The sequence below is a fragment of the Hylobates moloch genome, unplaced genomic scaffold, assembly GCF_009828535.3.
Source record: "Hylobates moloch isolate HMO894 unplaced genomic scaffold, HMol_V3 SCAFFOLD_3, whole genome shotgun sequence".
In the NCBI taxonomy this organism is placed as follows: Eukaryota; Metazoa; Chordata; class Mammalia; order Primates; family Hylobatidae; genus Hylobates; species Hylobates moloch.
Window position 1 is genome coordinate 110,980,191 of NW_026652278.1, and position 27,860 is coordinate 111,008,050.

The 27,860-nt window shown below is 36.2% G+C and overlaps 1 protein-coding gene across 3 annotated transcripts in view; it reads left to right on the forward strand.

Moving 5' to 3' along the window:
- The first annotated feature begins 838 nt into the window (after window positions 1-838).
- SYNPO2 (synaptopodin 2) overlaps window positions 839-27,860 on the forward strand; it is a 173,116-nt gene continuing 146,094 nt past the window's right edge. For 2 of the 3 annotated variants that reach the window (XM_032146452.2, XM_032146460.2), the window contains exon 1: window positions 933-1,150. In XM_032146452.2, the coding sequence (XP_032002343.1) occupies window positions 1,046-1,150 (105 nt within the window). In that variant the 5' untranslated portion in view covers window positions 933-1,045. Of the gene's footprint in view, window positions 1,151-27,860 lie in introns of all 3 variants that reach the window. The other variant, XM_032146446.2, reaches the window with a different exon arrangement.

Genomic DNA, 27,860 nt, shown 5'->3' on the forward strand with positions numbered 1-27,860 from the left:
TATTTGGAATATACAAAATCTACTTTTATATTGGACCACCCAGATTCATGACAGGGGATGACAAACTGTGAAAATAAGAAACCTGTAGGTGACATTGTACATTTTATGCAGTTGACTATTGGGTTTAGGTTTAAGAAGATCAGCAGGTAGAAAGAAAACAAAACGCGTTAAAATTTAACATACCCCAACCTATGCAATAGATGTAATTATAAGAATGTAGTTTCCAGGAGAAAAATTCATATTCATTTTCTCTCTTTCTCTCTCCCTTTCTGTCTCTTCTCTTCCCCTTTCTCTAAATATACGGTTCAGAAAGGTACTTTTCAGAGTTGGAGGTTTATTAACAAAAAGTTTGTGCTTTCTTTTGTTTCCTCTTATAGGAATAATTCAGCAGACTGCAGACAGAAAAGTAGTAATTTAACTCACTTTAACTCTTTTTTGTCTGTTCCATTCATAAATGTGGCAATTCTCAAAACATTTATTTGAGAGAATCTAATCCTCTAGTAGTTGAATTCTGAACGCTCAAATTTTAGGACGTCATTCATGGCGTAGAGATTAAACCTTCATGTGTCCTTTACTATTTACAGAATTATTAAATGTAAGTTTTTCAATCATACTTATACCTTTAACTGCTTGGATTTAATCTGTTAGTGCAAGAGAACTTTGGCTCTCCCTTCCGTCCTCCTTTCCCTTATCTCGCCCCACGTGAGGACATTCTCCTGTGTGTGAAGCTGCTTTCCTTTCCCTGAAGGTGGGCCGAGCAAAGGAGAGTGACGCAAGAGTGGGCTGTGTCCTGGATGCTGCGAGCGCCTCTGCCTCCTTGAGAATGAGCCCATTAGCCGCACAAATTCGCAGCAGGCGGCTGGGGCGGCGGCTGGGGCGGCGGCTGGGGCAGCGGCTGGGGCAGCGGCTGCAGCAGCGGAGGACGCTCTGCGTTACCCCGTCCTGCGTCCTCGGCAGGCGCCCGAAGCTGAGTGCGCATCCTCTACCGCACCCAAGCTTCGTCTGTCTTTTCAAGCTCTTCATGCTGCCCAACTAAAAGGAAAACATGGGCACGGGGGATTTTATCTGCATTTCCATGACTGGAGGGGCGCCCTGGGGGTTCAGATTGCAAGGTGGCAAGGAGCAGAAGCAGCCCTTACAAGTTGCAAAGGTAGGACCTGAACGAAGTGTCACGGCTCTGTGCTAGGAAGGAAGGAATGAAAGCAACCTGTTGATGGTGTTTTCAAGTTCTGATGCAGAAGTCTAAGTATTAGTTTGATTTTGCTGCGGATATTAAGATTTTTTCTAGGAAGTGAGTTATTTTCTAAGAAACTTTGGAGAGTAATGGGCCACATCCTATGTAATTAACTTGCAATCGATGAGGGGTGGGTGGGAAGAATGCCATATTTATCAGCTGAGGAAAAGGCCTGCTTAACCATGTTCTTCTGACAACAAGCAAGACACTGGGGAGCGTTTCTTCCAGGCAATTTTAGAATGTTCAGTTGAGTTATTGTTTCATGTCACTTCACTTGGCTCTGGCAGAGGAGAAACGCTCAGTTCAGCATAACGACTTTGCTTGGCTATTTTGGGGACTCATATAGAGTGTTGGTAGTGACATTTATTATGCAGCATTCATGAAAAGGCCAATTTTGGGCAATAATTTTAAAACTATGATGAAGTGTCATAAAATCTATTTTAAAGAATACCCTTTTAAGGATTTGACAAATAAATGCAAAAATCCAAGTGCTGTATTCCTTCTTATGTATTCTTTTGGTCAAGATCTCAAAAATAAACTTAGAAGATAATCTAAATATATTATAAGTAACTAAGAGGTAACTTTGTAACACATTAATAACTATTTAAAATGCTTTAAGTTTTTATTGCCATTAGATTGCCTGCATTACTGGTTAGCCCAAGGGGATCTGGTATTCTCTAATTGGTATTCAGCTAAAATAAAACTTAAAATGCACAAAACTAAGCAAACTTTTACCTAACCTTATCATCAAATTGCAAATTATAGTATTGTATTGAAGAACATGCAAGAGCATGGGATTAATTTCCTATTTTATGCTTATATTAAAAATGGGTACAGATCTTTATGAAATACATGGGCCATTGCCTTTGTAGTTATTGTTTGTTTCCCTCTGGCTTTTACTTTTTTTTTTTTGTAGTTATTGTTTCCCTCTGGCTTTTACTTTTTTTTTTTTTTTTTACTGTCCCTTGCGAAGAAAGAAGTTTCTTTGAAACTTCTTTTTGCTTCCAGGCATCATCTGAAAATCCTTTCGTAATGTGATGGTGGAATCCTGCCACCTAGTGAAAATTGCAAACATCAAGAATGAAGCATAAAACAGTAGATGAAAAGCAGAATTTTTAGAACTGGAAAGTTCCTCCGAGGTCTGCAGTTCAACCCATGAATTTTAGATGAGGAAAGAGCCCAGAGATGTTAAGTAACTTGCCTTGAGTTTTCAGCTTAGAACTGGCAGAGTGATTAAAGGCTCAGAAAGGTGGTTTTCTTGGGTTCCTTTAGGAGTCAATAGCAGGCAACCTCAGATAAAATATGAATGCCCAATTTAGCATATGTAGAATTCATGACACTGAAGCAGATTTGTCCTGAGTCTAGAATAGCAGTTGGCTGCCTCTAGGTATGAGATTTGGGTTCTAATTCCAGCTCTGATCTAACTTGCAGCCTGGCCTTAAGAAAATCTCTCCCCCTTCCTGTCTCATCGGTTTCTCTCTCTCTCTCTCTGTGTGTGTGTGTGTGTGTGTGTGTGTGCGTGTGTAGGGAGAGAGAGACAAAGATTTTAACTTAGGTAGTAAAGAAGTAAGGAAGAAATTGGACTGTGCAGTCTACGAAGCTCTGTCTTGCCCAAGTATTCTACGATCCTGATAGTGTACAGTTTTAGAATCGCTTGCCTACTAATTGAAATATGGGGACAGAGTGGCTGAGTGCTGTTGTTCTCTGGTGGCTCTTTGGCAACGAGGCCTGAAGAGTAGAGTGGGTAGTGGGTTTCTTTTGAGTTCTCCATGTGCCGATTTCAATGTGGAACCTCCTTGTGGCGATTCACTGAAGAGCTGAAGCAGATTGCTAGGAAAGGGTGCTGTGGAGGAGATTCTCTGCTAATGGCATCTCTATTGCCAGGATTCAGTAAGGTTGTTAGGCTATGTCAGAATCCAGTCCTACACTCCCCTCAAATCATTCTTCCTAAAATACCCAGCAATACATTTGTAGTTTTCAAAAGATCATTATTAAAGCATCTAGATGTTTGCTTTGCTTTTGTAGTTTGCGATACTATAGTTAGAGCTATAGATTTTAAAATATCATTATAAAAGTATCTGGAAGTTTGCCTTAATTCTTGTGTGTTTGTGTGTGCGAGAGAGAGAGAGAGAGAGAGACAGACAGACAGACTGTAGTCTACAGTCTACCTTTTGTCCATATGTTAAAAAGACTAAAGAGCTATTTATAGAAGATGTAAATTCTAAATTACTGTGGCAATGCACATTTTTGTTGGTCTTTTTCTTTTTTTAGTTCAAACTATTATATGTGATTTCTTATACTAGCATTATTTGTGGGAGAAATCCCTTGGAACAAAGTGCTTATCACTTTCTCTGTTATCAAGGCCATTGCCTTACTAGGATCACTGTATTTTATTTAAAACATTAAGTCAATTCAGTTCTATTCATGATATCTCAATGAGTTCAAGACAAAGTGAATGTTGCTTGGGCATAGACTTTTTCTTCTTGTAAGGACTGGTGATAGCTTATTAGGGCTGGATGCAAGGAAAGAGACAGAAAGGCTAGAGAGATGGTTGCTGTCAAATCAAATGTTCACAGTTTTGAATAAGATGCACAGAATTAATTTGGGAGTGGAAGGAAAACTTAAATTTTCAAAGAAAAGAAAATTTCAGCGAGTGCTTGAACCATGCTCCTTAAAATGGGAATGCTACAAGGCAGTTCTGTAGACAATAACACATTTTGGCTTGTTGTGAAATATCTACATATTTAGGTTTTTCATAATTCTATATAGAGTAAAAATCTAACAGGCAGAAATAGTGCAAAAAAACTTAGTCTAATGTTATTAAGAACAATAAAAAATTGAATAACTTTATAGTTTCCAATAAATATCCTTATAGTGACATATTTAGCCACTTCTGAGATATGTTCAAACATGTTTAGTATTTGGTTAGCTGGTTGAACTATACACAAACCCCAAATTTTAAAGATAGATAACAGGAATATTCATTACCAAAACTTGTCATTGACAGTTAAGCTCAATGGCACGAAAATCTGTTTTGTTTTAAAAAATAAACTGAATTTTTAAAAGGCCCAAGTAATCAGTAACATAAGCTTGTTTTTAAAATGTTTATATATCTTTTAATTTATATTCTAAATATATGTGATGGGAGGCAAACATTTCTAACACTGAGTTATAGCATAATACTCTGCAAAGTATATTTTCAAGAGATTATAAACAGAAACAAATTTATCCAAACAGAAAACCCCACAGTGTGTGCAGATAGCTTTACAAAAATAATGTGAGCACTTATTCTTTACAAAACTCTCTCTTTTGGGACATGTACTTATCTGGCTCTGTCTCAGGACATACTTTTGGCAAATCACTTTGAAAAATCCTCATATAAAGGAGTGGGGAGAAATTTTTGTTTTACAAAAAATCTTACCTGCAATTGAAAAATTACTCACATTTCGAAAATAATTAAGAAAAAAATGTTCAGACTGTTTATCCTTTATATGTTTTAATATAGTTAGAAATTTATTTTTTCTTCAAATCTTATGCACCACTATAGTATGTATTCTACTGAATTTAGTTCAAAGTTTCAAATAATTGTTCATTAAAATTGAGGTGACATTGTATAATCCTTCATTTCATAAGGCCAAAATGAATTTAATACTTCTTATCTATTATTGGATATGTATTCTTTTAGATTTCGAATAAAAATGTATTATTTACACAAAGCACATTTCAGATAATATAATTCTTATCGCTTAGTGCCATCAGTAAGATTTTTAAAATGTTTCAAATAGAAGAATTCCAGAAACATAGGTATTTCTAAAGGGGGAAAATGATTTTAATGTGTTTGAATGTGTATACTTGAGAATAAATGCTCCTTCCTATATATGAAAACTAGTAATATCTTTATTAAAATATGCTTCATCACTTAATTTTTAAATTGATTTTAAGCCCTTTCTAGGAATTTTAAACACAGACATGCTTATAGAAGTTAGTGTGCTCTAAGTAAATCTATTATGTAGGCGATATTAAAAAAATCAATATTTTGGAATTGTATATTTTAAGAGAGGTTTCTGAAAGATGACAGTGAGATAAAATATTCATTATGCATGAACTTTGCCATTAGCTGGACATAGCACATATGTAGCTTACATGTATCAAGCCCTTGCCATGTGCCAGGAAAAGTTGCAAGTGCTTTGCTGGTATTATCTCTTCAAATGTTCCTCAAAACCTAAACAGTAGGTATGAAAAAATCCTCATTTTAGAGATGAGGAAATTGCGGCACAGAAAGGCTACATTGCTTGCCAATGGTTAAGCTATAAAAAATGATGAGATTTGATTTTTCTTCTTCCTCATTGGTGGAAACAGGTGCCCGAGAGGATAAAAGTAGGTTAAAGTGGTCTCAAAAGGAAAGATTATTTAAAAGAAATACCATAGTTTGTATCCAACCTTGATTTAATTATTGATCTGGGGTTCACCCTGGACATCAGGATTTATAAACATTCCAAAGGGAGTTCTGATGTGTGGTCAAGATTCACAACCACTGCTATAGAAAGTTGAGGCCAAAAAATTCTGATGTTCTACTGCACAGGTACTATAGTTGATAATAATGTATTGCATATTTCAAAACAGCTTAAAAAAGGAGTTTAAATGTTCTCATCACAAAAAAAGGATAAATATTTGAGGTGATGGATATGCTAATTAGCCTGATTTGATCATTCCACAATGTATACATGTATCGCTACATCATGTTGTACCCCATAATACATGCAACTATTATTTGTCAATTAAAAATAAAATAAAAAAGAAGATATATGTATGAATATATATAATATATATTTTGCTGGTTCGTGAAATCATCATCATCAATCATCTAAGATTCTTTATTGCTCTGATGTTCTATAATTGTCATGAAAATTCAAGAAGAGGTTAAAAAAAAAAAGTGAGGCCAGACAGGTCCCCATAGGGCTTGGCGGGTGGTGGCACATTATGTCCCTTCCGCCCTTCCCCACTGCCTCTCTTCTAGTCAACTTAAGAGGAAGACCAGAGAGAGGCTAAAAATTACCTGAGTTTTTGGCGCTGTGAGCAGGTCACAACAGTGGTGGGAGGGTTTTCCCTTTCTGAAGCCAGAATGGATGGGCTGCCTGGGTCAGTGGGAGTGGGGAAGAGGAGGTATTGGGAAGCTCCAAAATGATTACTGTAAATATCAGGGGAACTGGCAAGAGGGGAGACTAGCAGTTTATTCCCTGGTAGCTTGTCTTCTCCATCCGTGGACTTGCTAGCCTGCCTAGTGCCTTCATAAGTGCGAGTGGGTGGAGTGTGTTGGGCGAAAGTCGGGGGAACAAAACTGGAGAAAGATGCAGGGGGAAGGAGAGTAAGAGAAAAGGGAACAAGAAGAGAGAGAGAGAATATGATTTGCTTTAAAAACAATTGCCTTTGTTTAATACTCAATAAAAGTTCAGAGTTCTTATTCTAAGTTGAGAATTCTACATTCTGACAGTAACATTCAAGAAACACTTCTCTAGGCTAACCGAAACTATACATTTGTCTAATAGTAAAAAGCATCCCAGGTTACTAAAGTACTGCTTCACATTTTTTAAAAAAAAAAGAAGAGAAAGAAAGAGGAAGAATATACACTTCTTGTTATGCCCAGTCAAATTTTCATTCATTTTGCCTAGAAATATTAGTTTTAACATGATCATCAATGGAAGTCACATGAGTTGGTGATAAGTTTTCATGACTAACATACATAAAGAACACGTGATTGATATGAACCTGTGTGATGTAACTGATTTTTTTTTAAGGAGTGTCAACTCATTCCATTATAAACATATATTTCTTCCAGTAACTGCTTTCAGCATGATAAAGATGAATCCCTTTGTTAGTAACATTTTGGGCAGATCTCATCTTTTCTGGTGGCTTTTGGTTATTAAAACAGTCAACTTTAATTAAAGCTTCAGTCAACTATCTGACTCTAAACTCTCTCCCTAGTCACTGTGGCCAGGCTTGTGGCTCCAGGGTGTGGCATGGGAAGGAGGGTATCTGCTCTTTACCCATATCCCCCTAGCCCCTCCATGGTTGAGGGAAGGAGGAACGATGTGAAGAGGAACGGGGCAGATAGATATATTTATTCATAACTGAATGAGGTGGTATTTCTCTCTTCTTTGGGTATTGTGCTTCTTTGGTTAATGTGAGTGCCCATTAATGTCCTCTCTGAGGCTGGTGTCCAAATTCTGGAGCATGTGTATGGTTTCTTCCAGGAGAGCTGAGGGCCTCATTAGTGCACAGTCCCCTAACACAGGAAATCAGGCTGATAATCTCTTCTGTACCCCCTACAAGCCCATTGGTTCATCAAGATACCAGCTTTCTCCTGCTAGACTCTGGTTGAGTTTGGCCTTTCTGGGTAGGGCCTTGGCAAGATGGTTCAAATCTAGCCACCTTTTATGATACTCACTCATCCACAGGAAATGCGAGGATCCTTGCCTTGCCAAATGGGGACATCAGTATGCAGTGTCATTGTGGCATACACGTTATACTTAACTGGATATTTTGCATATTTTTCATAGCAATCTTCTTAATGTGGCTTCCAAAATAACTTCTCTCTGTCAGTTAATTAGTGTTTAAGAATATAAACTAATTTATATATTTAGCTAAAAATACTTCACATGTGTATATCTTATAATTTCCAAAGTGTCTTAATATATGTTATCTCTCTTAATATTAATTCGGTTGATAAAGTTTTATAATTCTCAGTTTATAGATTAAAAAAACTGATCCTAAAAATAAATTAATTGCAAAAACATTATATAAAGAAGCCCAGAGTTAAATATAATTCTTTCCCTCTATTAGGGGCATCATGCTACTCCCCTGCGTCAGCCTGGATAAAAAGAACAGGCTGTCACTTAGTATTGTTGAAAATTGCAATGACTTCAATACAGGGTTTGTATGAAATAGAATCTCACCAAATCTAACCTTAATCCTTGAAAACATTGATAACAAACTATTCTTTTTTTAATGGGCCTGAGGAAAAGGATTACAGGAACACATCTGTAAGATAATGTGCAATGGGAGAAAGACTGAAAATGGAACCAGTCTGCTTATCAATAAACCTGAAGAATATATGGACTCCAAGTTTATTGTGTCTTTTCTGACAGATTCGTGATGAAACTGAATGCAGTGAGGTTCTTATAAAAGCAAATGGAGAATTTCTGAAACAGGTTCATTAAACAATTCTGAAGAGTAAACACCTTCATAAAGTTAAAAGACTCATCTGAGAAAGAAAATAATATCTGCTCTTTTGAGGGCTATTTCATTGTTTGACAACCTCAATGAGAGCATGTTTATGGTTTTGGATTACTTTAGGCACCTAATGTTTCTAAATTGTCTATCATTCTTTTCTGTTTTTCAAAAGCAGAGATGGCCAGAGTCTCAACAAACTGTATCTTCAAGTCTTTGTGAAATTCTTTGCATGTGGCAGATTATTGGATATAGTTTCCTTTAACTAGCATATAAATTTGGTGTGTTTCAGATAAATGAATAGCAAAATGTGGTGGATTTACCATTTGGAACACTGTGAATGAAAAATTGTGTCTCTAGATTATGTAACAAATAACTATTTCCTAACCATTGGTCTTTGGATTTTTATAATCCTACTCACAAATGACTAGCTTCTCCTCTTGTATTTCGAAGTGGTGTGGGTACTGGATTGATTAAAAAAAAAAATAAAGGATGACCTTTCCTGAACAGAATTATGGATTTATGTCTATATTAGTTCATTTTCACACTACTACAAAGAACTATTTGAGACTGGGTGATTTATAAAGGAAAGAGGTTTAATTGACTCACAGTTTCACATGGCTGGGGAGGCCTCAGGAAACTTACAATCATGGCAGAAAGTGAAGGGGAAGCAAGGCACATCTTACATGGCATCAGGAGAGAGAGAGAGTGAGTGGGGGACTGCCAAACACTTTCAAACCATCAGATCTCGTGAGAGCTCACTCACTATCATGAGAACAGCATGGGGGAAACCACCCCCATGATCCAATCACCTCCCACCAGTTCCCTCCCTCAACATGTGAGGATTGCAATTTGAGATGAGATTTCAGTGGGGACGCAGAGCAAACCATATCAATATTTTATCTGAGTCTACCTATAGATACTCCCCCCTTCCTTCACCCTTCTTCCTTCATCCCATTTAACAAAATTTACCTTCTTGAATTTCGCCTTTTCAGGACATGTTATTTTTATCCTAGGAAATCTGTAATCATGACCAATGAGTGTCATTTAACCCCAAATATCTTCTTGCCTTTAATAGTATCTTCTGGAGAAAATTTTATTTAAGAAACTCATATATGATGTTTACTAGGTGCCAGGCACTTCTTGAATCACCTTTTAAATATAATGACAGAACTCTGAGGTTACCCTTAGTTAAGATCCCCATTACAGGGGCACAAAGAGGTTAAGTGACTTCTCCAGGTCAAATGAGTAGTTAAGATCAGAGCTGGGGTTCACATCTAAAGAGCCTGGAACCAGGGCTTGTGTTCTAAGCTCCTACACATGTCTCTTTTGGGTCTAGTGTAGTTTGAACAGCCAGTTAAGATGGGAAGACAGCATCTCAACAACAGCATGCTGGAGAGATTTTTGTGACCCCTTAAACCAAACCTGCTTTTCTTGTTCTGACATTTAAGTATAATCTCAATTACTTAATGTCAAATCATTTTATTTGAAACTTTTATTTCCAGAATGAATAATTTAGGAAATAGAATAGAAGTAGGCTGGAAACATTTATAATTCTGCTTTCTGAAGGATGATAATTTTCTTTTATTTTCTTAGCAAGATTTTTCCATGTCTTCTTGAAAACTATGGCATGATACTTTGTTTTTGAAGCAAAAACCTTCAAGCAGCTGACCATTTTTGAGAATTTTGTCAAGCAGTTCAAGACATATCAGAGGTGAAATTATTAAGAGGTTATAAATCCAATGTGTTTTGCTGGCAGTCTAGATACTGATTTTCTACCTCCTCAGTAGCACCTATTCCATTTCCTGCTCTGTGTTCCTGCTCCCACCACCTCAGCTCAGGTCCTTATTTTTGTCTCTTAGATAATTATATTGGCCCTGTAATTGGTCTCCTTGTTTCTGGTTTCACATTCCTTGAGTTCATGCTACAGAGAGCTGCCAGAGAGATTTTTCTAAATCACCTGTTATATCACTGCTTAAAATACTTCAAAGGCTCCCCATCACTGTCATCGAGATAACCATAACATTGGTTTTATCTTATGTGCAGACATGGGTTAAGCACTTTAGGAATTATTTTGTTCCTAATATTCCTACAATCGTTTTTGTTTTTTTTTTAACAGTGGAGGAAACTGAGGCTTAGAGAAGTTAAGTAAAAATTGAAGATCACATAGTTAGTAAATGGCAAAACCAGGACAGAAGCCAGTTTGATGACAAAGCCCATGCCCTTAGCTGCCACCCTGCAGAGAGGCTTGTTCACAGGCCGATGGCCCCGCTGTGGCACACGAAACTCTCTGTGATCTGGATGCTGACAAACTGTCCAGCCCCATCACCTGTCACCCTCCCAGAAGTGCATTTAGCTATTTGAAAATATCACAGTTCCCTCAAACACTGTTCCTCCCTGGTTGCTTCATCCCTGCTGTGTCCTTGGCTGGAATGCTTGTCCACCCCATCTTCTGGCACCTTCCCTAAAATGCTTGGAGAAATTTTACTTACCCTGGAAATCTCTGTGAAAGTCAGTTCTCTGAGAGGTTTGACTCAATTGTCTAGTCGGAGGGGAGCACTTCTCTTCCGTGTTCCTGTGATCACACACAGCTTTCACCTTGAGCTCCCACGTGCAGCCTGATGCTGAAGCTTTTGTTCACAAGTCTGTTTCCTCCATTAGACCAGTGGTAGTAAAAAGGTTTGACTGTGCCTCTTAAGTTAAAACAATTTTGAGCATATCCCATATACAGGGTGTATGTACATATATAAAATATAGGATATATGTACATACTGATGGGCTAATATTTTATATATGGTATAAAACATCCCAAAAAGAAAACTTTAAAGCACAAGATAAAAGGTGAAATAAACAATGTTTTAAAACTATTTTTATTTTATTTTCTTGACAATACAAAATGTCTTTTTATTCTCACTGACGAGAACTTTTTTTTTAAGTGAGAACAATGGGATTGACAGACTTTTTCAAATTTTGAAAATCTTGATGTGACCCCATGGGGTACAATGATTCAAAGGTCTAGTGAAACTTTAATTTATTTCAGTTCTTGAGTTTAAAGACTGTCATAGCTGAAATGATAATCTCTTAATATATGCAGGTGCACACTGAAGAAATGAATCATTACCTGATAATCATTTTTCATTTTCATCAACAAATAATGCAACTATTTTTGTTGCAATTTGACCAGTAGATTTTCATTTTCTCTGATGTCTACCTTTTGTTCTTACAAACTAATTGGAATAGGCTACATTTGTATATTTTAGTATTAAACCCTGGCTGTACTTTTTTGTTTTGTTTTGTTTTGTTTTTGAGACGCAGCCTCGCTCTTGTCGCCCAACCTGGAGTGCAATGTTGCCATCTTGGCTCACTGCAACCTCTGCCTCCCAGGCTCAAGCGATTCTCCTGCCTCAGCCTCCTGAGTAGCTGGGATTACAGGCACCTGCCACCATCCCCAGCTAATTTTTGTAGTTTTCGTAGAGACGAGGTTTCACCATGTCGGCCAGGCTGGTCTGGAACTCCTGACTTCAGGGGATCCACCCGCCTTGGCCTCCCAAAGTGCTGGGATTATAGGCGTGAGCCACCGCACCCGGCCTGCTGTACTTTTTATTTGAAAAATATGAAATTGGGTTAGAAATTCTTCTTCCTGGTTAAATGTGCTATTATGATGTTTTAAAGAATAATAAATTTAAATAATTTCCAGCCCCAAATCACTTGATTATAGAAATATTTTCAAGAATTCTCTTTCATTTCTTTTTGAAAATTTGCTTTCAAAGAAATTCATGTTAGGGAATATATCATGCTTAGTATCCTGAAATATATGTCAGGTGACCAGCAACTAAAAGCCACTCGTCATCACAGAAAACATTAACAAATTTGGAACATCCATTTATCTGTTAAATAAAACTGAAATATCCTTAGGTTCCACCAGTATTTTAAGGATTTGCAAGAGATACCATTGGAACCTCAGTGGTACAAATGTCTGTATGATATAAAATCTTTTCCTAGTCACTCCCTATATCATTGCTACGTTTTGAAGATTCTAGTATGGTTTACATGTGAGTTTCTATAAAATTAATCATGACCTCCTGTAGCATTTTTGCAGATCTATTATTTTGCTGCATGAACTTGCCTACAAGTAATGCACTGAATGAATTTGATTTAAGGCACCTTTGTAATCTTACCCTAGAATCTCTGTCTGTCTGTCTGTCTGTCTGTCTATCTATCTATAGATATTTGTCAGCTCCTGCTAAAGCCAAGTACTTCATCAATGATTATCAATGTACACAGTTTTTCTACAAAATATTCATTTTCTTGAATTAAAGACTTCATTTACTTTTGAGAATTTATCTCCAGTATCTTTCTTTCTTGGATCCCCAAAGAAGTAATTTTTTATTTCAATATTGAAATATAATTTTGAAAATACCATAAGCCGAGATATACCAGCAACATATTTTTTTTTATCCAACCATAAAGGAAACTTCCTCCAATATGTAGTTTGTTTTAGTATTATTTATACTAATTTTCTGATATATTTTACTTTGTATCTTCAATAGTACTTGCAAAAAAATACATTTTGGTTTGTTGCCTATTGTATTATTTTAGTCATTTTTAATTTGTACCCATGATGATCTTTCTAAACATTATAATTGGCTTAAATTCTGTTGTTTTAAATTGAGTATTGCCTGACTTCAACCCTTGTTGAAAAAAACAAATCCAGAAGTTTTTCCTGCTCAGATGTTAGTTTTTAAATAGCTTCCTAATCCCAATTGCTTCACAGTAACACTAACTAAACTAACATCATAAGACACAGTAAGGCAAAGTTCCTCTGTCACATATTCCAAATAACCCATATTCCAAATTATCTTCTTGATAATTTTGAATATTTTCTCTACCTGTCACATAGGATTAAGCAGTAATGGTATTAATCTCACAGTATGATGAAGAGTATCCACAGGAGCACAGGCGAAGAGTCAGCTCTGCTGTATTCTTGTTTTTCTGTTGTGCTTGAAATGTATCTTTAATTATTAACTTCCTTTCAGACATATTTTAATAGGAATCATTTTGTGAGAGTCGATTTCCTTGAAACTAGATAATTATATGGAAATTAACTTAATCAGGCACAGTAAAATATAATATATTGCAAAATACTGAAAGAGAATGAATTAACAAGAAACCCTCCACCCTGCTGGGAGGTGGATCCCCTTTTTGGTGAGGTCACCAAAGCACCGTGGGAAGTACAAAACTGTCTGTCTGGCCCACAGACCAGACTGGACCAGGATTCCACTGTCAATCCACATAGTAAAGTAGATTCAGTGTTAGTTAGTGCTCATTTCCTTTTCATTTTGTAGATGAAAATAAATGTAGATAAGAATCCAGTGGGCTTGTTAGATAGTTGGGGGAAGAGCCTTCCAGGCACAGGGTTCTAAAGGTACAGGAGCCCTGAGACAGAAGTGTGCTTGGTATGGTCAAGGAACAGTGAATGTGCCAAAGTGGCTGGCACATATTTCCATGACAAATTGTTATGAGAAGTCCAGTCTTTCACAGTGATAAAAATGAAAAACTCTCTCTCCTGGGAACTCTAGCCATGTGGTTATTTTCCCATCATTAAATGATTAACACACAGATCCTTTAAGAACAACTTTGCAATGTGGTCTTCGAATTTCCTCTTCATCCATTTCGGCTTCTCGTGATGTAGCAGCCTACTGACCAGTCTCTAGAGCACCTATATTAGTCCATTTTCACACTGCCAATAAAGACATACCTGAGACTAAGTAATTTACAAAGAAAAAGAGGTTTAATGAACTCACAGTTCCACGTGTGGCTGGGAAGCCCTCACAATCATGGTGGAAGGCAAAATGGCAGCAGACAAGACAGAATGAGAGCCAAGCAAAAGGGGTTTCCCCTTATAAAACCATCAGATCTGGTGAGACTTACTTATTCACTACCAGGAGAATAGTATGGGGGAAACTGCCCCCATGATTTAATTTTCTCCCACCAGGTCCCTCCCATAACATGTGGGAATTATGGGAGCTACAATTCAAGATGAGATTTGGGTGGGGACACAGCCAAACTATGTCAAGCACTTGTTTAAATGAATAATCACTACAACCTCTTATGTAACAATTCTGATAAAAATAATATTAAAGTAATCTTTTCTCTTCCTCTGAAATGTATTCTCCCATTGAGAGAAGAGGAATTTAAGGGGTGTCGAGGAGAATTTTAATACCTAGATCCTGTTTAGATCTGTACTAGATCACTTAGTACTTAGAAAACATTCAAGAGTTTAAAAATTATTATTAGCATGTTTAACCTTGACACCATACCTAGAGCAAAGAAGAGTTTTGCTGTATTTTCTAATGTGTCTTAATTTCAGTTCTCCTTAAAAAAATAGATAATCCTATTTGGATATGGTTTGGAAACTAACCCATGGAAAGGATAAAATATTTCAGGGCTGGTTACAACTTACTTTGTAACTTTAAAGACATTTTTCAGAGCTTCAGTTTCCTCATCTGTAAAATAAGGTACTATGTAATGAAACTGCTGCCTTTGTAGATAAAAAATATTGGAATATTGCTCAGTTTTATAGGTGAGAAATCTGAGACCAAAGAGCCAGTTAATAATATAACTCAAAACGCTTTTTAAAAACTGTATATTAAGATCATTTCCTTGAAACTAGATAATTATATGGAAATTCACTTAATCAGGCACAATAAAACATAATATATTGCAAAATGCTGAAAGAGAATGAGCTCATGAGAAAGGCTCTTTCTATTTCTGTGTACCTGGCACACAGTAATCATGCAGTAAATGGGTTTGTCGTTAGTACCGTTATTCTAGTTAAAGGAGGAAGTAATTGTCTTCTAAACAAGTTTTATTTATTCAAAAATTAAGAAAAGCAGTAGTCCAATTCACTGAACTCCAGATATACAAATAAAATCAAAAGCACGAAATCTAGATAGAACAACTTGTGATGATGCTTTCACCCAGTGCAAGTTTTCATTTTTGATAAATATGATATTTCAGAAAATGTTTGCAGTATCAATTACTAGTCAAGATTACTTTGTTATGCAGTTTAATGAGTTTAAGAGAAGGGATCCTAAAATTCTGTATTTTATGTGGCCAAATAAAATCAAATGATTGGCCCACTTAAAAATGGTACAATTTTTTTTTTTTTTTTTTTTTTTTTAGACGGAATCTCGCTCTGTCACCAGGCTGGAGTACAGTGGCGTGATCTCGGCTCACTGCAACCTCTGACTTCCTGGTTCAAGCGATTCCCCTGCCTCAGCCTCCCGAGTGGCTGGGATTTACAGGCACATGCCACCATGCCCAGCTAATTTTTGTATTTTCAGTAGTTTCAACAAGGGGTTTCACCATGTTGGCCAAGATGGTCTTGATCTCCTGACCTCATGATCCGCCCACCTCAGCCACCCAAAGTGCTAGGATTACAGGCATGAGCCACCGTGTCTGGCCAATGGTACAGATTTTGAAAAGGAAATACCTCAAGCTATAATTAATGGCATATAATTCTGTTGAGCTCTATTTAGAGCAAATGGACTTTCTTTCAATATATTAGTCTTTGTGCCTCAGTTTCCTCATTTGTAACATGGGGGATAGTTATAACGCTCATTTCCGAAGATTGTTTTCAGGTTAGAAATTATACATTCAAATCACTCAGTACTTAGAAAACATTCAAGAGTTTAAAAATTATTATTAGCATGTTTGTGGTTATTCTAATTTTATCTAACTAACTTTTATGAAATTAAGGCATATCTGCTGTCTTCTATTCAGTGATTTTTGAGACCCAGATGTCATTGGAAGGGCTCCTGTAGTCCTTGGAGTCCCACCTTGTGAAGTGGCATTTAATAGTTTTAGAATGCTGCCTCACATTTGCTGAATAACCTATTGCCCTTTAATTAGAAACAGCATATGGAAATCATCACGAAGAGATCATTTCAAGCACTTTGAAAATATAAAAGAAAATAAATTGTCCTCGGTAAGTAAATATAGGACACTGATCTCTGAATAGTCAGGAAAATTCTGTGCCAGGGCCTTTGGCAAAGGCTAATGAGGATTTTGTTCCCTCCCCCACCTCCACTCCCACATGCTTGTCTTCTAAATTACAAGATCTTATTACTATATAAGGCTGCTTTTTCTAAGTAAATGATAATACATTCAACTCCTTGGAGTTTTTAGCTTTTCGAACAGTGGTGAGTTATTTTCATCAGTCAAGATCAAGCTAAAATGAAAAACAAAATCTGTGAGAGTCAGATAATACCATAGAAGTTACCTTTATTTATTTTTTTTCTTTCATGAAAAACATAGCATTTTCCACTTGGTGCTCAGCATGACTGCTATTAGATTGACTTGTGTAAATATTATATTACATTTATTGGTTGCTGTAGGGAGTCAAAATGCAGTGATCCATTTTCAGGTCTCCAGTCTTTTGGCTGCCGGCCTGCCAGAGGGGAAAATGTTGATCAGAACAATTTTATCTCAGTGCAGAGCTGTGGTCAGGGAGAGGAAGCTCATTACTCCATCCTACCCCCATGCTACAATGACCAGATAGCTTCATGTTGACTAGGTTACTGTGGGTCCCTTCCGCTGCAGACACAGGACTGAGAGTAGACACAAATTCAATTAAGGATCCCATCATGTTATTTATTCCATTATATTCTTCATGATATCCAATTACCCTGACCCTCTGCTTCTCTTTCTTATTTGAGCTGGAAAATTCCTTCTTCTCTCTATTCACTGCTCCCATTCTCTTAATTGCCATTCTTTCTTTATCTAGATTTTTGAAGTCTCTTCTCCCTGTAGCTTCCTAAGCAAATTGAGACATTGAACCTAATATTGCCTTACCTGCAGAAGAAACAGAAGTGATACCTTATGTGTGTGTGTGTGTGTGTGTGTGTGTCTGTGAGAGAGAGAGAGAGAGAACATAGGAAGTCCGGTGTAAATCTGTCTTAATTGATTTTCATGGAATGGTAACAACATAGTATGGAAAGTTATTTCACCCTTATAGACATTGTGTGATTTTCCAGGAGTGCATTTCAACAGTCCAGCATATCTCTCATAGAAAAATGCCTTTTCAGGTTTGTAAGATCCTTTACTATCTTTCATTGTACTTATCCTCCTCCCTTTCCCCGGCCAGCCACACAACTTCCCTATCAGACAAGCTTGTTTTGTCTAATGAGGCTGTTCTCATGTTCTCCTGAACGTGTCATCCTCATTCGTCACCCGAGTCTCGAATTCTCACGTGAGCTCAGTGTCCTGGAGCTAAGGTGGCAAGGGAGACTGCAGTCATTGGAATCCTTTCCTATTTGATACTTAAATATTATTGTTTTGATATAGCTAATGTTATGATATAGGGGCTTGTTCCTCATTGGTATTTCTAGTTAAATGATTTGCATTTTTTTGCACTTATATTGTCACCCTGCTCTTTGAAAGTAGGAACCACATCTTTTCATAGTTTTTGGCATTTTCCAAAATAATGCTTTCAAGGTGAATGATTAACATATGCCACATACATGTATAACTAGATACTTAAGGCAGGCTGATATACCTGTTGAAAGGTTGTTGAATAAATGAATGAATGACTGTACATCTTTTATTGTCAGTTCAAGAGTGGCAACTATTGAAAAGCCTGATTTTGCTGAGGTTTTATCTGATGCTTTTTTTTAAAAAAATGCAACTTATATAAAGAGTAATTAGAAGAGTGATACATATGTTGTAAATGTGTGTGTTCAGATTTTTAATGTAATAGTATGTAGTAACAAGATGCAAATCCAAGAGCTTCAGTGGAAAGACTGTTGATTGAACTGAGAATCAGGAGACCTGAATTCGAGGTATGAGTCTAATTTCTCTTACCTCCATTACCTTAACTATATCACTGACACTAACTGGCTCTCAAATGCTCTATTTATAAAATAAAAAATTTAGAGTTGATGATTTTAAGGTTCTTTCTGGTTAGAGCTATTTTAAATCAAGACAATAATGAGAAAAAGAAAATGCCCATGAATGGTCTTATTGTCTCAGTGAATTTGAAAAATAAAGAAATGTTTTCTGGAAAGGATAATTATTTATATAGCATTGTTTGGGGATTTTATTTGAATTTCTCCAAATTATAATTTACATCTTCATTTAAAAAAAAGAAAAACTCTCAAAATGCTACCAATTTAATGTGTACCTTACTAGATCTTTTTTTATGCCTAAAATGATATTTTAGCAAATTACTATTGAATTCAGCATTTCCCAATGCAGCTCCTTTTTAATTGTTTTAGTATTTTTATTTTTCTTAGGAAACAGGTTGCCCAGGCTGGACTGTAGTGGCACCATCATAGCTCACTGCAGCCTCCAACTCCAAGTGTTCCGCCCACCTCAGCCTCTTAAGTAGCTAGGACCCAGGTGTGTGCCACCACACCCAGCTAATTTTTTTTTTTTCTATTTTTTGTAGAGACAGGGTCTCACTTTGTTGCCAAGGCTGGTCTTGAACTCCTAGTTTCAAGCTATTCTCCCACCTCAGCTTCCCAAAGTGCTGGATTACAGGTGTGAGACACTGAGCCTGGCCCTTTTGAAAAATAAATGCTTAATTATTTTCTTTTCCTTATAACTTTTTAAAATAATGAAGCAGTTCCCCAGCATATGAAAATGTAATCAATATGTTTTTTTAAAAATGTCATTAACAGTGCATGGATTTAAACACAATTGATGTTTTTATAAATCTAACTTCTTTACTCAAACTTTGGATCCAATATGATTTATAGCTTTTATGTTTTGTTTCCCTTCCGCCACTAGAAATCCCAAAGAAACAATTGATACAGACCATCTTGTAGAGTTAAAACCATTCATTTCCATTATTAAAACTGCTACAATACTCTGACCTAGCTGTCTACTTCTATGAAGCATTCAAATTTGATGGAAATGGGATAAGTGAGGATATGTTTGACATTGATCATCTATTCCTTAAACCCCTCATTTGGGTAAATATGTCAAAGAGAAAAAGGAGTCATTGGTATACTTGGACTTGATTAGTATAGTGCCACATTTTAAAGTGCACTGTTTCAATCAAATCATGGCTGTGTCCTACAAATGACTTCTTTACAGTCTATACTGTAAACCCCTAAAATAACTAGAATTGAAAATGGCTTTAATTTTTGGAACATAAAAATGACACATTGTCATTATAAAAGTAATTCAAACATTACACAAAAGGATAAAAATAAAGTAAAAACTATACTAGCCAGAAATACTACATTATTAACACTTTGGGGAGCAACTTTTCAGACCCCTCTGTACACATGGCAACTCACAATCACTCTTACCTTCCATTCCATGAAAAAGAATGGTACTTAATGTGCTTTCTTATTAAATGACACATCATGGACATCTTTCCATGTCCATGAATACTGATTTACATCATAATTTTTAATGGCTGTGTAGTATTACATTATGTAGATTGACCTTTATTGACTTAACAAATTCCCTATTGAATATATAGGTTATTTCTAATTTTTAACCATTACAGATAGTGCTGAGATGAATACTTTTGTATATGTAAAATATATTTGTGCACTTTTCTGATCTTCCTTCTAGAATAAATTCCTAAACGTGGAGTTGCTTAGTATGAGAATATGATAAATAATGGCTTTCTTAAAATTATTTCCTTTCTTTTATTTTATATTTTTGTAAAAATTAAGAATATGTGAATTAATTTGAAGGCTGTTTTATACATAAAGAGAACTTTTCTTATCATGTACTTGTTACTCATTATATTGGCCAATACAGATTTCTTTTGGCTGATAAAATAAGTATATGTCAATGTCAAATAATCTAGGTAACATACTTCCATTTCTAAACATTTTAAAATATTAATAGAGATTTGGTACTTTAAAAAATGACTTGAAAAAATTTTTGATAGAAAAAAATTCTCACATTTTAGTTTGATTAGATTTCCAGATCGTTTCAGGATAAAAAACATTCATAAGTATGATCAATGTTCTAAAAGCAATGGGCAGGAAGGTATTAAATCTTAGGAAGTCTGGGTTTGCAGCTTTTCATGGAATTATCAGGACAGGATAAATCAAATAAAAAAATATATCCTAAAAATAATTAAATTCTGATATCTCTCTTTTGGGAGATATGTGAAAATAGGTTGTGCACATGATAAAGCCTTATAGAACAGGAGTTATAAATGCTGTCATAGCGCTGTCCTACTAAGGTTATAGGATCCATTTCAAGAGAAGGCCATTGAAATTTGGATCTTGTAATTAATTTTTTGTTCTAATTCACAAAAGTATTATAAAAACCTTTATTTTGTTTTTAACATAGTTTACTGAATTTAGTTTTAATATTGCTTAAAAGTTCCTGATCTATCTGGTTGTTAGAAAAAGGAACTAAATAATTTGTTTTTTAAAAGATTGGGCCCCCGTAACATAAAGCCATAGAGGAATGACCATCTTCTGATCCATTGTTCAATTATTTGGCACTGCAGACATACCCCTCAACATGCCCAGCAGCCTGACCTGGAGTCCAGATCCATGGGAGTGACTCTGCAATGAAATGTGGACACATGGCTCAGATGTACCCTCGAACATCCTTGTGACATTAACAAAAAATACCAGTGATTGCAAATTCACACTGAGGGATGCCTAGTATAGGGGATAAAGCTCCTTTCAGGGTTGTGAAACATACGGGGGATGAGAACTGACATAGAGGTAGACATTTACTCCATTTACATGGCTCTTAATTGAGTTTTGTCTTGGTAATAAGTCTGGTCCTGAGTAAGCATAGGCTAAAAAGATGTCCCTGGGGGTATTGACCTACAGGAGTTGATATGTTTAGGGGTGTGGGAGAGGGGAGAGCACGTGTGAGATATGAAGATGCCTCTTCCCTGGACTTGCCCAGGGACACTCCAGTGGAGAGAGAGTAAGTGGGAACTTAGGAACTGTTTTCCATTAAACTCAGGACACTAATTGTGCCAGAGTCCAGGTGCTAATGTGGGACACAGCACTGTGGAAGGGTGTTTTCTTGCTCTTTTTTCTCATACATAGACAGTTTTGATAGTGGCAGATGCAAAATAAATTGTGGGCCCTGCTCATGCTGGGAAGGCTGGAGCAGAGGATGTGAGTGAACTTATTCCAGTGCATGGAGGAGCAGAGGGAGATGCTGCATCTGCTGCCGGGGCTCTCGAGCCAGCAAACTTGCAATTATTAGTGTCCCGGGAGCATTGCCATTACACTTATATCTGTGTGATTTCCAGGGCCCAGCCTGAGTCCATATCTCTGACTCTTGACAGAAGTTGGTATCCACATACCAAAGGTTATCTATAAACTAAAATAATTACAAATGAGACAACACCGCAATTGTACAGTGGCATTTACTGATCATTCACAATGTGTTCCTGGTCTCTTCCATTCGTTGAAAACAGATGACCTGAACACAATTCCACCCCCTTCCCCATTATTTTTTGTTTTCCATTTCCAACATCTGTTTTACTATGACCTCCAAATCATTCATCTAGCTAAATTATTGATGGTTCACCAGTCCCTTCGGGGCTGTTGTGTTCAATCTTAGATTTCTGTCTTTGCAGCAACACATGTGGCTATTTCTCACTATTGTTTTATCTTAAAGATTGTTCCAGGTGCAGAGTTTGACATGATGCTTCTCCTCTCCTAAACCCTGACTTGTAGGCTCCTTGTGACAGGAGACATTATATAAAAAAGATGTCAGTGGAGAATGAAGTGAGGATGAGATCAGTCAACTTTGTTTTTGCTTTCTGTGCTGTGATTGTTTTTCCCTCTCTCTTAATTTGCTTTTGACCTTGCATAAGACGCCTATACTCATATCTGAAAGAGGTGCGTTGCACCGGGAATTTCCATTTTTACAGCTTTCAAAAATCCCTTAATCTTTATGAACACAAATGTGTAGAAGTTACTTGTTTAATTATGTGTGTGTGTGTTTATGAGAAATATCGTGCACTTAAGTATTGCGAATTTCTGCTAATTGATAGGATAGACAGGGAAAATCAGTGTGCTGATTTCCAAACAAAGAGAAGAGTGCTTTTAGGGGCTAGCGGCTTCAGAGAATTTTCACCAACTACCTTCACATTTCATAGAAAAGCTATATTGTTTAAAACTTTAGCATGTGGGTGGATGAGTGTGTGTTTGTGTGGGTGTGTGTGTGTGATCCAATCCAATAGTTCATTCTGAGCTAGATTAAAAAGAGCACAGCACCAGAACAAATTCTTGTTTCTTATTTATGTATCCAACTACTTTTCTTTTCTTTTCTTTTTTTTTTTTTTGAGAATCATCCTTTAAAGTCCAGTTGTTTTCATGACTCCTATCCAAACAAAACATGAGTACTTTATTTTCTAAAATTGTCAATGCCTTGTGCTGTCAATGCCTGTGCACTTGGTGCTTAATCATATAGTGTTAATTTATTTTGACTTTTCACAAGTGTATGTACTTTCCCCGAAGAAAATGGCGAATCTCTTACAGACAGGAAATATACTTTATGTTTCTTTTATCTGATGATTTCTCACACATAAAAGATCTTTAATAAGTATCTAAGAGATCTATCCTGGATTTTCCTATTTATTGTCTGTCCTTTAGTCCTCGGATGAAGGAAAGATAAAAAATTTTTGGTTTAAGAAAATCTAATTGGTATGAGGATGAAATGTTGAAGCTAATGCATCTTTGAGTTGAGATATCAAATAATTTTATGCTATGCCTAGGTCCATTATCAGGGATAATTGGGAATTGCCTGCCTTATAACTGCATGAACTGCCTTGGTTATCTATTAATATGGATCAGTCACAAGGAATTTCTCTGCTCCTCTCTTATAAACTCCAGATGTACGTCTGAGATTAATTCAATCTTTGTTTTCTCCGCTTCACCATTTGTTTTTCTATTCAGTCTAGTCACCTTTCAAGCAGCTGGAGTGGAAATACCAGAATGTTCTTCTCTGATGCCTGATCCTTTCGTTCTTTCTTTTATTGTTTTATTTTCTTTGTGCATGCATAAAAGTTTCTTGGCATGTTCCTATGATAGCGTTAAAAACTCTATAGTCTCTATAGTTTGCATGAAGTCTCTGTTTAAGAGTCAAAGGAAAACTATGCATGAAAGATCATAGGGAAGCTTTTGCCATCTCACCATCATGGGAAGAAATAAGAGATACCAACATTTAGAAGCTCTTTAGATCATTAATTCTAGGAGTTGAGATGAGACATGAACCAAAAATTATTTTGTTTACAAGTGCCATTTTCATTCAGCAACTCCCCCCGCCTCCAATCCCGTAATAGAGCTAAATACAATGAACACACAGACTTACATAGTGAAGAAAAATTTCCCTAAAGGCACAGAGATGAATGACAGGTTAAGCTAACTGACAGAATCAAGTCTAGGTGCAAAATAAGATTGATTGAAGAATGCCAATGAGTGAAAATTATGGAAAGCATTAATGGGCTCATAAAATCTTAGAATTTGAAAGAGATATCTCTTTTGATACAACCTGCCTCTAGATAGAGGACTTCTTTTTACAACATCACTGATAAATAAGCCACTAGCCTTTAAAAAATTAGTTCTGATCACGAGATCCAATGAAATCTGAAGAATTAATTGTTGGTCATCATTAAACAAAGAAATTTGTTCGTTTGTTAGAGGCAGGATCTCACTCTGGTTGCCCAGGCTGGAGTGCAGTAGAGTGACTATGGCTCACTGCACCTCAAATTCCTGGGCTCGAGTGATCCTCCCACTTCAGCCTCCCCAGTAGCTGGGACTACAGGTCCATGCCACCAGGCCCAGCTAATTTTTGTATTTTTAGTAGACACAGGGTTTCACCATATTGCCCAGGCTGGTCTCAAACTCCTGGACTCAAGTAATCCACATGTTTCAGCCTCCTAAAGTGCTGGGATTACAGGCATGAGCCACAGTGCCTGGCCAAAAGGAAATAATTGTTTAAAAATTTAGGTAAAATCTTCCTCCTTATAAGTTCTTATGGATTTATGTTCTGCCTTTAGTAAAAACTTGACTGTCTACTCCTTCTTCTATGACAGCTGTTCAAATAAAGACTTTTCTATAAATTCTAATCATTCTTTTCCTCTAATTATCCTTCGAATGGAACTTATCTACCTGAAAGCCCTAGCTAGAACAGTACATGCAAAATCCACATTTAATTTAAAGAATTATTTTTTAAGGTAGTACCAACTAGATAGTAGTTCAGAAAAAAATAGGACTTTAGGGTTTTAGTTGGGCAAGCTCAGTATAATTAACGTTGAGACTCAGCAGTTATAAAACAATCTCAGGCATAATTAACAGAAAAACGCTTAGCTAAACACATGGTTATTATTTTTGTTTGTAGCTTCAACTTCATTGTAAGAATTATTTTTTCATGTAATTTTCCAAGTTGGGTCTATGACCATTAGAAGAGTTATTTCAAGGCAAAATCAACCATACTTCCCAGGTTTATGGATTCCAACTAATTGTTACCATTAGCTTTTGATATTCATTTTAATACAGTAAGCATATACTCGCTGTTTGCTTTGTGCAACAGTACTATGCTAGGTTCTAGGGTGAATAAGACATTATTCTTGCTCTTAAGAAATTTTCATGGAAAAGGCAGATTTATAACTATTCTACAACATGACAAGGCTTTAAAGAGAGGAATATATTAATATAATATATTATGAAATACAAATCATGAAAAAATTAATTCTGCATAACATCATCAGGGAGCAATAAAGAGAAGTGTTAACATTCAAACTAGACCCTGATGTCTGAATTGGACAGAGAACTTCCAGACCTAGGGAGTACCTGGAGCAATGACACAGAAGGCTTGCAAGATCATGGCATGTCAATGAATGGCAAGAAGTCTGCAGAGACTAGACTCTTTCAAGAATGTTTCAGTTCTGGTGCTATAGTTTCAGTTTCAGTATTGTGAGAAAGGTCAGTGAATTATGTATAAAACAGAATTTGAATAGCTAGAATTCAAAATGCCGGTCTTGAGCCTTCTTTCATTTATCGTTTTGTTTTTTTGTGTGTGCAGGAAAAAAACTCATTGGTATGTTCCTGGAATAACATTCAAAGCTCTACACTCATTTTCCATAGTTTGTGTGAGGTCTTTGTGTCAGGGTGGAAGGAAAACATTGTGAGAATAGCCATAATGAAGATCTTGCTACCTCACCATCATGGAAAGAGTTAAAAGATACTTTTACAACTTTTGAGTTTATTAACTCAAAGAACCATGTTTAAAAGTCTCTGTCTTCTTCCTTTCAAATGCATCATCTTATTCATTAAAAATTGTTTCTCCCAAATTCTTATCAAAGATTTCTAAACAGGAAGATGACATCATCTGATGCATACTTGGATAGATGACTGATGGCAGTGTGGAAATGGATCAAAGGGTGGAGCTTGGAGAATGGTGATTACCATACGCCATGTGAGAAATAATAGGACTCTAGATCACGCCCATAGCACCAGGGCAGAAAAGAAAGAAACACAGACAAATTAGAAGGATATAGGATATGGATGGTGGGGTCAGGAGAGGAGTGGACAGTAATTTGATTGTTTCATCTTGGATGACAAAGGGATGGATGTTGGATTTACTGAGAGATTGTGTTAGAGGATGATGAGCAATTATAGAAAAAGAAAATAAATTTAACTTTAAATAAATTGAACTTAAGTTATCTATAGAGCATACAGAAGGAGCTGTTTAATGCAGAATTAAGAGTGTCAGTCTGGGCTCAGGAGAATGGCCAGGGCTAGAGGAAATCTAGGGATAATAGCTGAAATACATGAAGCAAGAAGCCAAGAGAATAGAGTATGTACAGAAAATTGGAGAAGACAAATTATTAACGTATAGACAGAGAAAGAGGAGTCAATGGTTAAAAGTTAAAAGAAGTCACTAGAAAGATAGAAAGAGGATAAGTATTTCTGGTAAGTTTAAAAAGGAGAGTATTTCAAGGAATTAGTTATTAGTGACAGATATTGTGGGTTCAATGAAGAGGTTGGTAAGAAGACCACACATTTGATATCTAGGAGGGTTTTTTGTGATATTTCTCAATAAAATGATAGGGATGGAAGCCACATAATAGTTGGCTGAGAAATGAGAATTAGAAGAGAGCAAGTGGAGACATAGAGTCTAGATAATTATATTTAAAGTTTGGCAGTAAAGGAAAGACAGCAAATAAAATGTAATTAGTGAGGAAACAGGAAGAGTGAAGATGGCACCTACTTGAGGGAAAAGATGGCCCAGGAAAGTGTTTCTTACAATATTGGTAGGAGAGGGAGAAAGACTGAGTAAGACAGGGTAGTCACTCTTGTAGCAAAACTAGTGGAGTTGGAAAGGATTAGAATCCACTGGAACTTTGTGCTTAATATGTTTATGTTTTATATACTTCATTTTGATATTTGGAAGTATTTATTATATAATGAAAAATACTAGATGCAAAAAAGTTCTACAAAAAAAAAACAGAAAAATCAATGAATAAGGTCATTGTCTGAAAGCCTTCTAAAGCATTTGAGCCATGGATCACAAATTTTTAGTTACTTAAATTTATTTTTAAATTTTACTTTGGATAACAGGAATACAGAGCTGAAAAATTATAATTCTTAGTTCATAGCACACTTCTTAAATTATTTCTAATAATATAAACACATATATAATACCAACTCCCCAAACAAAAACTAAGATAATACCTGATGTCTGACATTAAGGACCTCAACCCCAATATTATCACCCTGCCTCTCCCCACCTGAGGTAACTGTCATTCTGAATTCTATTCCATTACTTAACTTTCTTTTTATATAGTTTTATTGAATATTTACACATTCCTAGGAAGTAGATATTTTTATTTTAGTTGGTTTTAGCTTTTTTAAAAGGGCACCATGCTGTATGTAATCTTCAGGACTTGTTTTTCCACTTAAGATATTACCACTAGGATTTATCCATATGGCTGTAACTCTGGTTAATTTATTTTTTCTAATGTATAATATTTCATTGTGTGACTATCCCACAGTTCGCTCACCATTCTCTTGTTGATGGGCATCTGGGTTGCTTCAGGTTTTTGCTATTGTGAATATGTGTTACTAGAACATGTTTCCTGTTGTACATGGGCAAAGACTTCTTTCAGTTGTATACCCAGGAATGGAATTGCTGGGTCATAGATTTGTAAATGATCATGCTTAGGAGAAAATGCCAAACTCTTGTTCAAGTTGATGCACGATTTTACATTTCCACCAACAACATAAAAGGCATCCTGTGGCTCTACAACTTCTTAACACTTCATTTTATTAGACTTTTTTTTAAAATTTTTTTTTTTTTGCCATTTTGCTGGATATAAAACAGTACCTCATTGTGGTCTTGATTTCTATTTCCATGACTACCAAGTAAATTAAATATCTCTTCA